This window comes from Ovis aries, chromosome 2, assembly GCF_016772045.2.
Source record: "Ovis aries strain OAR_USU_Benz2616 breed Rambouillet chromosome 2, ARS-UI_Ramb_v3.0, whole genome shotgun sequence".
Taxonomy (NCBI): domain Eukaryota; kingdom Metazoa; phylum Chordata; class Mammalia; order Artiodactyla; family Bovidae; genus Ovis; species Ovis aries.
The window spans coordinates 39382158-39397998 of record NC_056055.1 but is presented as its reverse complement, the minus strand read 5'-3'; the positions used below and the strand labels follow the sequence as shown (position 1 = coordinate 39397998).

Genomic DNA, 15841 nt, shown 5'->3' with positions numbered 1-15841 from the left:
GATCATGGCATCCGGGATCTTATAGAAGTTCCTGGACCAGGAATCGATCATACCTGGGCCCTCTGTAGTGGAAGTGCAGAGTGCTAACCACTGGACCACCAGGGAAGTCCCTAAATATATTATTAATTATAGTCGTCATGCTGTACATCAGATCTCCAGAACTCATTCATCCTACACGACTGCAACTTTGTACCCTTTGACTAACATCTCCCTATTCCTCTTTCCCTCTAGCCCCTGGCAACCACCATTATACTCTTTGCTTCTATGAGTTTGACTCACAGGTTTAGATTTACATATAATTGACATCATGCAGTATTTTCTTTCTGCATCTGGCTTTTCACTTAGTATAATGTCCTCTAGTTTCATCTATATTGCTTTCAATGGCACGATCTCCTTTTCAAGGCTGAATGATATTCCTATATACACATCACATTTAAAAAATTCATTCTTCTGTTGACAGACTCTAAGATTTGTTTTGGAGTTTGGCTATTATGAATAATGTTGCAATGAACTTGATAGCACAGATAATTCTTTAATTAATTTAATTTCCCTTGGATATATACTCAGAAATGGGGTTGGTTGGAAGCTTCTTAAGAGACCTAGTAAATCAAAATATTTGGAGCCTGGAAGCTCTCGTTTTAAGAGGCTTACCCTGTTGGATATATGAGCCAGCTATATTATCTTTGGTTGTGGTAGTCCACTTTTTGCTAATAATTTGTTAATGTGTAATGTACAAATTTTGAGCATGTAATGTGACTGATAATCATGAAATCACAGGGCTCTGGATATAAGACCTTATAAATGCCTTAAGACAATATATTTGAAATCTTTTTTTTTGGCTGCACCAGGCAGCTGCTGGGATCTTAGTTCCCCAACCAGGGATCAAACCCATGCCCTCTGCAGTAGGATTGTGGAGCTCTAACCACCAGACTTTGGCCACTTGATGTGAAGAACTGACTCATTGGAAAAGACCCTGATGCTGGGAAAGATTGAAGGCAGAAGGAGAAGGGGACAACAGAGGACAGGATGGTTGGATGGCCATCACCGACTTGATGAACATGAGCTTGAGCAAGCTCCAGGAGCTGGTGATGGACAGGGAAGCCTGGCGTGCTGCAGTCCATGGGGTCGCAAAGAGTCAGACACAACTGATCAACTGAACTGAACTGACCTGAATCGAACTGAATCACCGGACTGCCAGGAAATTCCTTGATATCCTCTTTTTAAAAAACATTTTGCTACCAAATCTTAAGGTGAAAAATCTTTGGAATAATTCTCTAGAAAGAATTACAACTACATGGCTTTTTAGACTTTCTGTACAAATAAATTGTCATTTCTATGAATTGATCACCAAACTATTACCAATAAAATCTCAATTATAGGAACTTTCCTGGTAGTCCAGAGGATAAGTCTCTAAGCTCCCAGTGCAGGGCATCCAGGTACAAGTCCCGGTCCCACATGCCACAGCTAGAAATTCTCTGAGCCGCAACAAAGACCTGGCAGCAGCCAAATAAATTAAAAAAAATATTTTTTAAGGTATCACTTATGAAGGAGAAAAAAGACAAAACTTTTGATTTGTTTATTCAACTTATCAAGTTCCGACTACGTTCCAGAGAATATGTATCAATCCAAAAAATGAGCCATTGGGAAGAAAGATTAAGGAGCTATGTACTAACACCTATGCATGCAAAAGGGCCTAGATTGCAATATTTTTTAAAAGACTTTTTGATGTGGGCTATTTTTTAAGTCTTTTCTGAATTTGTTACAGTATGGCTTCTGTTTCATGTTTTAGTTTTTGGCTGCGAGGCAGCCAATCTGGGGATCAAACCCATACTCCCTGCATTGAAAGGTAAAATCTTAACCAGGAAAGTTAATCTTAACCACCAGGAAAGTTCCCCAAATTACAATATTTGATTATCAAGTCCAGTAGACTCCTGGCAACATTAATGGAAATAGAGTTTGCACAGAAGAGGGCAGGTAACAGTTTTACTCAAATGGGTAATTGTTGGGCCTGAATTGTTATATTTATTTCTGAGCATCACTGTATGATACTTTTGGAATAATTAGATTTTATACAGAGGATATTGACTAAGATAATGCGCTGATACATAGACCAAATCTGCATCAAGGAAGGAAGCTTTGAAGAAGTTAAGTTGATTATTGTGGAAAAGAGAAAATGTGGGAGACGTAGCTCTATTCCAGTATCTAAACCACATTTGTGTTCATGTTGAAGAGGTCCCTTGTGGGAGGGCCAGAGTTTGCAGAAGAAAGCTGCAGTGAGGTATTAATACATTTCTGTACAATATAGGGAAGAATGACAGTGATTATAGCTATCTAAAAATAGAATAGATTTTAGTTCTTGGTTAATTGGAAATTCCTAAGCAAAGACAAAATGAACACTGGAGGACATCTTGATAGTGAGTTCTACATCTTGAATATTGTGGAATGAATAGTTTTGGGAAACTGTCTTTCAGGCCAAATTTGTAAATATTAAGAAATTATGTAAAAAATGCTGACATCTGCTTATAATGGGCTTTCCAGGTAATGCTAGGGGTAAAGAATCTGCCGGCCAATATAGAAGGTATAAGAGACTGGGGTTTGATCCCTGGGTCTGGAAGATTCCCTGGAGGAGAAAATGGCAGCCCACTCCAATATTCTTGCTTGAAGAATTCCATGACAGAGGAGCCTGGCGGGCTATAGTCCATGGGGTCGCAGAGTCAGTCATGACTGAGAGTCTGAACATACGATACGCACCACTTATAACATTCCCTGTAAAGTCCTTGAACCTGCTCCATATCAGAAAGCATGCCCCTGATGGGTATGCCAGAATTTTAAACCGTATTATTTTATTTTTCTTAAATTTATTCAAATATAGTTGATTTATAATGTGTTAATTTCTGTTGTACAGCAAAGTGGCTCAGCTAAGCACACATATACTCTTTTTCATATTTTTATCATTATAGTTTACTATAGGATATTGAATATAGTTCCTAAACCAAATCATTTTCTAATCAGGAACCTCTCTCTTTCATTTTTATTTATTTTTTGGCCACACTGCATGGCATGCAGGATCTTTCCAACCAGGGATCAGACCTGTGCCTTCTTCAGAGGAAGTGTGGAATCTTAACCACTGGACAGCCAGGGAATTCCCAGGGACCTCCCCTCTCATCTTTGAGTTGATGATCTTTCCTAGACACCCTAAGTCCTAATCGCCTAGAGGAAAGGAGCATCTAAATAGTGCCACTTCTATTTACTGAGGAGGAGGTTTGTGTTCATCTTAACTCCTAGGAAAAGAACAACTTTCAAGTGATTCTCTCCTCATCACATAATATTCTTTAAAAAGCCATCTTGCAAAAACCCACAGATAAGTCTTATTATCTGTGTCCTACTGGTGAGATTGTGGTTGTCCTTTGAGTCTTTCAGTTCAGATTGTAGGCAAAATGTGTCCAGGCCTTACAGTCTTTATAGGAGCCCCTCAGGAAAACCCAGAGGGAATTTTCCTCTTGGTGTAACTAAGCCAAACCCAGTTCTGCTGGCAACTATTACTTTGTACATCTTACATGTGGTCAGTTGTTGATGTTCTGGCTCAGGCTCACATGGGAAAATGCTTGCATAATAGCACATGGTTCATATGAGTGAGGGAACGGTGCCCTATGGGATTCTCTTGGGTAATATGTATTCAGGGACATAGGACCACTGGAAGTAGTGGGGGTGACTACCTATAAGCAACTTACATATTTAACCAATTACTGCCTAACAAATGTAGATTGGTATGACCAGGATAATTTGTAAAATGTCTCTTTCTTCCAGGATTAAGAAGGGTGAGTGAAAACACCCACTCAATTTGTGATATGACTTGGTGGTTCAGCAGTAAAGAATCCACCTGCCATGCAGGAGATGTGGGTTCTATCTCTAGGTAGGGAAGATCCCCTAGAGAAAGAAACGGCAACCCACTCCAGTATTCATACCTGGGAAATCTCATGGACAGAGGAGCCACAGTCCATGGGGTCACAAAAAAAGTTGCACATGACTGAGTGACTAAACAACAAAGCAGTAAGGAGCCAACAAGTCACCATTTTTCTTCCTAAACCAGAGAGATGTGTTCATTCATCCATCAATCCAACAAATTGTGTGGCTGATGATATGGAAACGATTAAAACAAATCTCCTGCCTTCACAGAACTCAGTCTAGTAACAGACACATATTAAGGTAATTCTAACATAGTCAAGATGCTTACTCCTTGGAAGGAAAGTTATGACCAACCTAGATAGCATACTGAAAAGCGGAGACATTACTTTGCCAACAAAGGTCCATCTAGTCAAGGCTATGGTTTTTCCAGTGGTCATGTATGGATGTGAGAGTTGGACTGTGAAGAAAGCCGAGCACCAAAGAACCAATGCTTTTGAACTGTGGTGTTGGAGAAGACTCTTGAGAGTCCCTTGGACTGCAAGGAGATCCAACCAGTCCATCCTGAAGGAGATCGGTCCTGGGTGTTCTTTGGAAGGACTGATGCTGAAGCTGAAACTCCAATACTTTGGCCACCTCATGAGAAGAGTTGACTCATTGGAAAAGACTTTGATGCTGGGAGGGATTGGGGGCAGGAGGAGAAGGGGACGAGAGAGGATGAGATGGCTGGATGGCATCACGGACTCGATGGACGTGAGTCTGAGTGAACTCTGGGAGTTGGTGATGGACAGGGAGGCCTGGCGTGCTGTGATTCATGGGGTCGCTAAGAGTCAGACACGACTGAGCGACTGAACTGAACTGAACTGAACATAACCAAGTAAGAGAGAAGTGCATTAGGTCTTATGAGACTATTTCGGAAGGACACCTAACACAGCTGAAGGTGAAAGGGAGCAGCATCCTATGGTTCTTGCCGTACCCCCTCCACTCCCCGAGTCCTCAACCTGACTTTTGTCTGTGGAAAACTTAGTCAAAGAATAAATTTAATCAGAGATGTGAGAAATAGGGAAACAAAAGAAAACAATCAAAGGAGACTAAATAAGAATAACGTACTCATTAAGCATAAAGACTTTTAGCTCTTTCTCAAGGGCCATAGATAATATTCTGAGCCATAGCCTGTAGGCTGCCTTATAGATATTCAAACACCATGTGGAGACATTAACCACTTGATGACCAGAGTATACCTAGGACATGAGCTGCCACAATTCCAAGAACTGATCACAAAGAAATGGGAACAAATGACCCTGGAACTGAAGATTAACTGTACCTAAAACAATCAAGATGTCACACTGCATTGAATTTTTGTATCTTTCAGGTAGCTGAAAGATATACAGGGTGGATTTTTAGTTTGGGTTTGTTCATTGGTTAAGCGAGAAATACTAATGTAGAAATGGAGACATAATACAACACTGCAGCTGTTCCATCTGGAGGGATTTTTAAATTTGCTTTTTGCTAAGATGGTAAAGAATCCACCTGCAATGCAGGAGACCCAGGTTCAATCTCTGGGTCAGGAAGCTCCCCTGGAGAAGGAAATGGCAACCCACTCCAGTAATCTTACCAGGAGAACCCTATGGACCGAGGAGCCTGGCATGGTTATAGTCCATGGAGTTGCAAAAAAAGAGTCCGGACACAACTGAGCGACTGACAGTTTACAATCAAACTCCTCTGCATATCCAACAATCAGGCAGTGGGCTTTCCTGGTGGCTCAGTGGTAAAGAGTTGGCCTGCCAAAACAGGAGACACAGGTTTGATCCCTGATCTGGGAGGATTCCACATGCCCTGGAACTAAACCTGTGAGCCACAACTATTGAGCCTGTGCTCTAGAGCCCAGAGACGCACCTGCTGAAGCCCAGGGCTCCCTAGAGCTAGTGCTCCACAAGATAAGCCACAGGAAAGAGAAGCCCAAGCTCGGCAACTAGAGATAAGTCCCCACTCCTGCAACTAGAGGAAAGTCCCAGCAGCAAGGAAGACCCAGTACAGCCGTCCCCCCGAGCCCCCCAAAATAAGAATTAGGCAGAAAGTGGAAATATTGTAGAGGAGGTGAAAATAATCGTAAACTTTTCTTTGGTCTCTGAATGCCTTATCACCCTCTTCTGCCTTAAAGTCGAATCCTGGATGTTTTTCGAGGTGTTTCTTATGTGGAAATCGCGATTCTCTCTTCTGTTGGTGTACTGCAGAGACTGAAATACGTAACGTGCATGTTTTTAGGGGCTGCATGCATCATTAGCGCATCTTTTTAAAGAAGTACGCATCCTCTCTGGGCCGATGAGGGGTGTTTCCAGTTTGTTTTTATTCTTAAACTTTCTAACTCCACTAAAGATGCTTTCAATACAAATCTAATAATACCGGCAGTTCAAGTTTATGACGTATTCAAATAATTTAATCTTTGAAGCAATCTTATAAGGTAGGATTGTTACCCTTATTTTCTGCGTGGAGTCAGGATCGGCTGCGTGGTTTCAGAGCCCAGCACTTAACTACTGTTTCTGTACTTTTGGAGGAACAGATCTGGCTCATCTTTTCGACCATAATCTACTAGCAAACTCAGTTTTCCTTTTTGAAACCATTCTCAACTGTCTTCACTTATCAAGGGCTCTCGCCTTCGTTCCCAGGCCCAAGAGAAGGTAATTTAATTCACCCAAATGGCACCCGCCCAGCCACGTGCTTCTCAGATTCGCGAACTTTCAGCTTGGCTGAGCAGCGAGTCTGCACCACCGTCCCTTTTACTGGTCTCGGGGCTGCCCGATAGTCATTATTTTAAGTAGCAATACAGTACGAGTATTCTCTAAAAAGACACAGGACCCCATCAACTCTTACGAGCGAGCACGTTAACTGGACCACTGAGCCTGCTCCAGAGTGCAGGCACTGACGCGAAGGTGTGGGCACCGAAGCGCAGCAGTACCTCGGACTGGTACAGACAGTGGGAGCACTGTGAGGGCTACAGCCTGGGACCAGAAACGCGCGGGCCGGGCCGGCTGGGACGCAGCGGGCGGGGCGGGGCGGGGCGGGGCGGGGCCAGGAGCCCGCCAGGCCGCTCCCCCGCCCCTCCCCCTCCGCTCCCCTCCACAGCCCCGCCCCGCCCCTCCGGCCCAGCCCGGCGGCTCCGCCCTCCGGGTGACGTCACTGGCCAGGCCAGCCGGCGCCATTTTGAAAGTGGAGTCGCCTGCCCTGCCGCCGCTGCCGCCGTCGCTGTCGTAGCCGCCGCCGCCGCCGCCGCCGCCCGCTGGAGAAAGAGCAAGAGTGGGGAAGCCCCTGAGTGAAATCCACCATCCAGCCGCCTGGTCTGCCCGCCCCTCCTTCCTTCTCCCCCGACCCCTGCCCCCTCCCCCCACAGGTGCCATCCGCCGCCATCCGCCCTCTCTACCCCCCCATCCCCAGGTGAGGGGGGTGAGTTCAGGAAGCGGAGACCCCGAGGAACCCAGCAGGGTCACCATTTGCAGCGCAACATGGCAGGTAAAGGAGAAATCACCCTCTCCACTGACAAGGCACCGCTTCCTTCCTCCTCCCTCCATCACCCCCTAGCGACCGCCTGCGCCTGTCGGAGAGCCACGGGGCGCCCCTTGGATTTCAGGGAATTGGTCGGGTGGGGTGGGGGTGGGGAGGGTTCTGGGGAGGCGAGTGGTCGCTGTGGCATCGCCGTGGCTTTTAAAATGAGGGCTGGAGGCTGGGCATGGGTGGGGGTGGGGTGTATGCCGGCGAGCCCAGGGGTAAGGCGTGGGTGGGGCGGGGTGGGGGCGACTGCCGATTTGTCCCTGTGGCCTGGGAGCCGGGAGAAACCTCCGCCCCCGCCCACCCGCGCCCCCCCGGGGGGCTTTTTTGCCGCTCTTCCTTCCGGTAATTCCTATTTTTCTCCCTTCTGCAAGCCTTCTCCGGTGTTTTTACAAATAAATCTATTTTGCACCGAGAAGCAAGAGTGCTTTACAAGTTAAAATACAATGGGGACATAGTGTATTTCTTTCCACTGTGGGTGCGTATATTTTTGAGACTGTAAGCCTGAATTTTTTGGAGAGTCTGGAACCATTCTCCCTTTGGTTTCTTACCCTTTACATCCAAAGAGTGCAAGGCCTCTAATACAGCAAGTTGCGTGAAAAATGTAATTTAAACTTAGGTTTTGCATGTTAGCTTTTGTGCAGATGTCCTTTTCCCAAAAGGGTTTCGTGGAGTTAGTTAAAATAGTTGTGGAGTTCAGAGATATAAATAGCCAACGGAAGAGAGATTTAGGTAAAAGCTTGGAGGGGGAAAAAGATGCAGAGAGAAAACCAGGTTGGAATATTTGGCAAGGAATGGAGGTGAAGGGGGAGAAAGGAAATTGCTTCGAGGATTATTTTTGTACATTTTGATGTTGCTGAATATCTTCCTTCATCTAATAGAATCAATTCTAGATCTCGATCCAGTTTCTTGATAGATCCAGGACATTTCCCTCTCTGTGCTTGAAAGTGAAATAGAAACATTCAGGGACTAAACCAGTTTTCTGTGTTTTCATCAATATTTAGACAGATCATTAAATCTGTAAAAAAGTTAACACGTTGGATCGACTTAGGGTTTGCTGTGAATAAGTTGCTTTTTGGCCTCGTTGAATAATTATGTGAAATTACAGTTGTTTTGCACAAGATGATGACAAATGAGCAGAATTCATTCTTTGCAAGGTCCTTTGGCTTCTGAGGGATTAGGTGAACGGGAGGGGAAACAAGCTTCCTGTGGCAGTCCCTTCAGCATTCAATTCAGTTTCTCTTCCTCTCAGTCTGGAGCCAGTGATTTGCTGGTAATGAACTGCAAAGAAATGGGTGGTGAGGTTGTGTTTGCTGTATGAGCGCTTGTGGTGATAGGGTTCATATGAATCACTGCTCTTCACCCAGGCAGTAATGTTCCTGAAGTTTTCTCTTCGTTCCGTGTTTTATGGTAGCTTAACCTTATTAACTCTTCTGCAGGCTTTTGTACCCTTAAAGAAAAACTCTGACTTTTGGTATTTACGTTTTTCTGGTAGGTCTTGCTTGAAGTGAGGCTTTTACTGTATTTGAAGGGAAGGAAAACTGGAAGGAAAGTTTTGTACTCGTATACAGTGGTGATGATAGTACATGGACGATAAATATTTCAGACCTGGAATCTCTCTCGTTTGAACACAAGACCAACTATTGGGGACTAACCTTTTTCCAAATTAGTGCTCGGGGTGGTGGTTGTATCTGTGGGTAGTATCAGGCGGTTAGTCTCATGCCAGCCATGGATACCATCACTGTGTTTACGAGAGTAAACATGAACAGAACTCAGTTTTAATTGGTATGTTTTCTTTTTCCAGGAGCTGGAGGAGGGAATGATATTCAGTGGTGTTTTTCTCAGGTGAAAGGAGCAGTAGACGATGATGTAGCAGAAGGTAAGAGAGCTTTTAATAATGCAGAATTTGGATAAAGAATCTTCAAAATCTTGGTTGCTGAAGGGCTTCCTTGCAGCTGAGTGTAGTAGTTTAAGAACGTTTTATGTTTGTTGTCCAAGCAGTGGGAGAACAGTTTTAAAAGATATTCTTAAAATATTTTATTGTTTATGCTGTGTTTTATTTTTTCCTGATTAAAATAAGGAACGCTAGATAATGATGTATATAAAACTGTCACAAGAAGAGTCAGAGGTCCATATGCTCAAGGTGTCTTTGCTGTGTAAATTTCATGTACCAATAAATGGTGATACATTTTCATGGTTATACAATGTATTTTTAGATAGTTGAGATAGATGCCATCAGCATTTAGCTCAAAAATATTCTTATGGGGGGTTTTTAGTTTTTTTTTAACTTGCCTACTTTGAGAGTGTGGTGTTGAAATTGGCATATTCTGTGAAGAAGTGCTGGTTCAAATGATGCCTTTAATTGTCTTTTAAAAGTTAATTTAGGTGGATAAGAGAAGACAGTGTAATGGATATAGAGCATGTCTTCTGTATTCTTAGAAACTGGATTTGATCAGTTGAATTGCTTAAGTATTTATTTTTCCCCCAGATTTATTAGCATATTTCAGAATTCTCAATTTTTGAAACTTCAAAATTTTTGATGGCATTTGAGATGGTCTTAGATGGAGGAGACATTTTTCATAAAGTAGTTATATTATGTCATTGTCCAGAAATATTAAGGTATGAATTTTAATAGTATTCTGTGTCTTGAATTACAGTAGGAATTGTCTAAAACTCAGATAAAATAGGTACTTTTAATTTTCAAAAATTTGTATAGTGAAAATTTATAAATTCTCTAGATTGTGGTGTTCTCATAATAAGATCCTGTTTCTGACCTCCTGTCCGTGTAGCGTTTGTTCTGACGGTTTTTCCGGGTGATGGTAGGATGGTGGCCTTGTGTGGAGCCGGTTGAATGCTCGGGTTTGCTTGTGTCAGTGTCATTCTAGATTAAGTACCTGATCAGAGTTTGTGGAGCCCTGTGGGGGAGCCAGCTGGCTTCCATGGCACTTCTGAGACAGCTCTCTCACGTTTCTTTCTCTTGAATCCTCATGCGTTTTGCAGATGAGAAACGAAGCTTAAAAGAGTTGAGACTCACTGCTGGTCATACAAATAGTGCAAATCAAGGTTTTCTGGTGAAGCCTGTGGCATTCAGCTTGTTCAGAGAAAGAAATCCTAAGTTCAAGGGAGGAGTCATGTGTTACTCATTTTGTAACTCCATTACCTGTTAAACAGTAGGCACTCAAATATTGGATCATTAGTTCTGTGCTGTTGTGTAATACGCACCAAGTTATGAAAGTCCTGGATCCTTGAAAAACATTCCTTTGTTGATTTCCATTTATTCCCTTTATCAGAGATCTGCTGGGGGCCTCCTAAACACACTAGGGGTCCGATGTGTCTAGAATATAAACCCTGCCCTGAAGGAGTTCATAGTTTGCTTGTTAAACAGGCAAAGACCACATGAATTTTATTTAATCAGAAGAAATTGATGATTTCACACTTACCTAACTGAACCAAATGATAGTTTGTGACATATATGATGGATCAGGAATTTTCTTCTGCTAATACTTAGTAGCTGCATTTTGCTACTGATTCATTACATAATTTTTTTCATCTGACGTTGTTAAATATTGCTTTTAACACACAGTATACTCTTGGCATTTTAACACGCTGAAGTGTGGTATGTATTATTTTAGTAAAAACATGGTTTATTCTAGTACCTGTGTCCATACAAATGTAGTAAGTATAAAAAGCACTCAATTTTCAAAATATGTAGCTTTAATTTGGGTATTTTTGCATAGTGTAGTTTGCATCCTATAGTCTGATATGTTTATTTTACTAAGAAAAGGTTTATTTTTCTGAAATAAAAAAAGATTAATACATTTTCTCCTGGCTTCAGAGTGTGATCTGTAAATGATTACATCTGGCTCAGTCTTTGGCTTGCCTGCTTTCTGTTAACGATACATCCCAAGTTCTTTTCCATCAAAGGCTCCAAATTGTCTTTTCCTCCTACACACAGTCAGCTGTCATGGCATGCCCTTTTTACCTCTGTAATGCTTTAATCTTCTTTCCATGCCCACTTTCACCTTGGTTAAGGTTCTCAGTATTTCTCATCAGGATTGCTATAACTTCCTAAATGATTCCTTGCTTCTTGTTAAATGTTTTGCTTCTAAGTTAATCTTAAATGCTGCCCAAGTTTATTTTCCTTAGATATTTTTAGTGGTCATTGTATCCACAGGATTATGAATTACCTTCAGATATTTTAGCCTAGAATGTGAGATGAGACTTCTCACCAGTATGACTCCTACTTCTTTGTTTCTTTGCCAGTGTGTTTTACTATCCAGGTGAATGGATACTGTTCTTCAGACAAGTCCTGTACTTATTTTGAGGTCTTCATTTTGTTTTCGTTTTTCTGTTTTGTGCTTCTGCCCTTGGAATGCCTGACACTCCTCCTACTCTTCTCTTATCAGAATCATATTCATCCTTCAAGTCATGTCTGTAACCCTTATACTCATCTCCCTTTTCCAGAAATGTTTAAAATCTTCCTTCATAGCACTTTGTATCTATAATATTTAGTACCCCCAACCTTCACTGTTGCACTATAAGCTTAGTGCAGGTCTGCTGTATCTTTGTCCTCTATGTGGGACTTTCTACATAAAAACTGCTGTGCTTAGAACAAAGCCTGGAACCGGTAGGTGTTCAGTGTTTATTGAATGGAGGGATAAAAATGTACTGTTATGAGGTTATGAAGGAGGACAAATATGGGTGAAAGATACGATGATTGAGACATACTTTTTACTTGGCAGCTATTTAAGTGGATTGATGATACACAGATAGCCGAATAATAGGAAGAAGTGAGGAGACCTTGAGTTTCTATCCTAGTAACAGGCTAGTGTATGTCACTCTGGGTTCCAGTATGCTTAGCCTTAAGAAAAGAGAACTGGATTAGGTGATTTTCTGTTGTTCCTGGTCCTGTAATCTTATTAATTCTCAAAGATGTCTTAGAAAAGAGGCAGCCTCATGTTGTTACTACTGGTAAGTTAAGTTGGTTGAGATGTTGGATTCTCTGGGGGCCTTAATTTAAAAAGAAGACAAAAAAAAAAATAAAAATAAAAAGAAGACAGTGGTCTTGGTTACTCAGGGCTCAGGATTTTTCCTTAAGTACATTTCAGAACATTTCAGAGGGACTTCCCTGATGGGTCATATGGTAAAGAATCTGCCTGCAATGCGGGGGACCCAGGTTCGATCCCTGGGTTGGGAAGATTTCCCTGGAGAAGCGAATGGCCACCCACTCCAGTATTGTTCCCTGGAGAATCCCATGGACAGGGGAGCCTGGAGGACTATACTCCATGGGGTCTCTAAGAGTCAAACGCAACTGAGCGACTGTCACATTTCAGAACTGAGACGGAATTTTGACATTTGATCATATTCTCTTACTGTCCTTTGGTCCAAGTAGGCCCTTCAGAATGTTTACAGCCAGTGTTGGGGTGCTTATTCTGTGCCCTATGCTCTTTAGGCACTTCAAGTAGTTTACCTTTGATGTAGCTGCTTGTCTTGGAGAAGGATGAGGCGCTAAAACCCCTAGTACTCACATAGTCTCATGTAATGTAGTTTTTATTTTAGCCTTCATGGTAGCTTTAACTACATTTTATCATCTTCTGCTTTAAGTTTTCCCTTTGTTGATAGCTGTTCTCTTAAGAGACAGTAGTTTGAGCACAGACTGTAGGGCTAGGCTGCATGGTTGGAATACTACCCTGTTGCGTGATGGCTGTGTGGTCCTGGGCCAGTTAACTCAGCCTCTTTGTACCTGTTTTCCCCTCTGTAAAGCGAGGATGACAGTAAAATGTGTCCTATGATGTTGTTTTGATGATTAAATAAGCTAATGTTCCTCGAAAAGAAACCTAGCACATAGTGAGGGTTTAACTCTTGTTACTTGAACATTTATGGGGAGTAAGGGAGAGTAGGAACCTGGGCAGTTGTCTTTAAAGGCAACTAAAAGCTTACCAGCCAAAGTGAGGAAAATGGCGCATGTGTTATTGAACTCTGTATGAGTGGAGTCAAAGAATACGTATAAGTGGGATGGTGAATGGACCTGAATGGTGGTTGTACAGATGTTCGTAATAATTGATTAATTTTAATTTTCTATATTTGGTAGATTTCACAGTAAAAAAGGTTTCTAAAAAATCCAATACTGTACTGAAGGGTTTGAATGAAAAACGGCAGTCCCTTCCACACTCTGTCTCATATCCTCTCTAGTCCCTCTCGTAAGGGCAGTTATATTGAACTCTTCTTCTAACTGTATTCCGTTGGGCTTAATTACATTTTGTTTGGTAAATAAAATGATATTTCTGTTTCTCGTTGACTTTAAACATTTCCTATTGACTTCCTTCCCTGGTAGGTGAAGATTTAGCTGTTGATGTGGTTGTCCCCTTGCCCCAGTGCTACATCACGTGTTATGGTCAAATTAGAAATCAGTGCTTGCATTGTCATGAGGATGCAAATAATTCATTCCTGAGCCAACACTACTCTGCGATGTTGCTCACTTTTATTGCATCCCTTTATTTTCCCTAATGATTGCCTGTTTTATAATTTGCCTAGTTCTTCAAAAAAATTTTTAAAAAACTTTGTTATGGAGATTTTGAACATTACAGGAAGTAGATGGAATAGTGTAATGAACTCCCATCACCCAGCATCGACATGTGGCTGGTGCTGTGGATCTCTTGACTCCTTCCCAGCTCTTACTATTTAGTAATAGAAATCTCATTGGTTTTGTTTTTAAAATCTAGTTTCAGCAAACTTGAAAATCAAGTTCATTTTAATGTGAAACAGTAAGGAATTTTTCCTAATGACTTTATGCAGTGACAATTCTCATAATTTGTTAATTTGTTCAAATTTGACTTGTGAGCATAGGATTATTAAAAATTCAGATACATGTGGGCAATCTGAAGTGTGTAATTTTGAGTAAAAAAAAAAATTTAACCAATATGGTTATTTTAATTATTTTAATGCAGAGTTTCACTATTTAATATTGAATATTAAATAATGAATTTTTATTATTTTCATTAAGTGTAGTTTTTCTTATCTCCAAATTTGACCGTCTTAAACTTTCTTTCATAGGGTATTATTTTAGGATATGATTTTCCTACATGAGCCAGTGAAACTTGGATCCAAATGTATTGCATCTTTTCAACACTGCTTCCTGTTTATTTTTGGACCTAGACTTGTGGACTAGTTCTTGGGAAAAAAATTTGCAGTGGGAGAATCTAAATACTCCTCAAGTAATGAAGTAAATAAAATTTAAGAAACAGTCTTTGGGGCATCACAGAATTTCACAGTTTTAAATCCATCCAGCATGTTTAATGCTATACTATAACAGAACTTAACATCATTTGTGTTCTGTGTTTCTTAGAGTAGTATGCATGTTAGATTTACGCACTAGGGTCAGTCAGTAGAAAAACTAGTAGAACCTAGTTTTTTGCAAATTTTAGAGTATTGGCACATCGGCTGTATTCCAGAGCTTAATGACTTGGGGCGAAGGTCTTAACATTTTCACTTTGTAACACACGTGACAGCTTCTTTCTCTTAACACTAGCATTACTGCTGACAGAAGTCTGGTACTAATGCAGTGCCATCGCATAAAGTAGAGTCACTTTGCCCATTAAACAACATGGATGACTGTATTTCTCTAGTAGTAGGCAGTATCCTTGTTTTCTCCTAAGGTACTAAGGAGTTTTTTCGTACTCCTTTATTGGTTTAAAAAAGGAAAAATGAAATAATGGTGTTGATTGTCTCAGGCTATAAACCAAAAATGACACTTAGGTATTTCTCAGTACTCTCTTTTAGTGAACTATACTTTAAAATTCTTGAAAATTGTGGAATAAGCAGAATGATGAGAGATTGAAGCAAAGAATTAATTGTATTAAATCAGTAAAAAAAAAAAAGATTGCCATATATTTTGTGTTTATACATCTGTATTTGCCCAGTTTAGTTGAGTTGCAGGGAGAAAGGTAAACTTTATTTTAAGTTTCTTACGTTGTTAAATAGGAAAATGAAAGGGTTGGAAATAGATATTTTAGCTAATGCCCTCAACTGTCATCTTTTTTCCCTTCTCTTGGGTGATAATGGAAATTAAAATTGAGTAATCACAGGTTTGCAAGTTGCTCCCTTAGTAGAAGGAAAGAGAAGTAAAGGCCTGGTCGTATATAAATTAGATCTCTTAATTTTGTGCCAGGTGTTGTTTTAGGTGCTTTATACATATTATTAGTCTGTGAAATACATAGATGCTGTTGTTTTTCCACAGATACAGGAAACAGGCCGGAAAGATTAATTTACTAACTGTATCCTTAAGCAGGTGGTGGAGCTAGGATTCTCACCTCAAAACTTTAGATTTCCCTAATGTAAGTTTATTTACTTAACTTGAGCTCCTTTTAGTTAAGGTGAAGGTGTTTGAGATTGTTGG

At 41.1% G+C, this 15841-nt stretch overlaps 1 protein-coding gene across 10 annotated transcripts in view; it reads left to right on the top strand.

Moving 5' to 3' along the window:
- The first annotated feature begins 7086 nt into the window (after positions 1 to 7086).
- Positions 7087 to 15841, top strand: part of PPP2R2A (protein phosphatase 2 regulatory subunit Balpha) — a 90571-nt gene continuing 81816 nt past the window's right edge. For 4 of the 10 annotated variants that reach the window (XM_060409170.1, XM_015093087.4, XM_060409171.1 and 1 more), the window contains exons 1-2: positions 7087 to 7410; positions 9251 to 9325. In XM_060409170.1, coding sequence (XP_060265153.1) covers positions 7404 to 7410; positions 9251 to 9325 — 82 coding nt within the window. In that variant the 5' untranslated portion in view covers positions 7087 to 7403. Of the gene's footprint in view, positions 7411 to 8788; positions 8938 to 9250; positions 9326 to 15841 lie in introns of those variants that run through there. The other 6 variants (XM_060409169.1, XM_060409168.1, XM_060409167.1 and 3 more) reach the window with 3 other exon arrangements.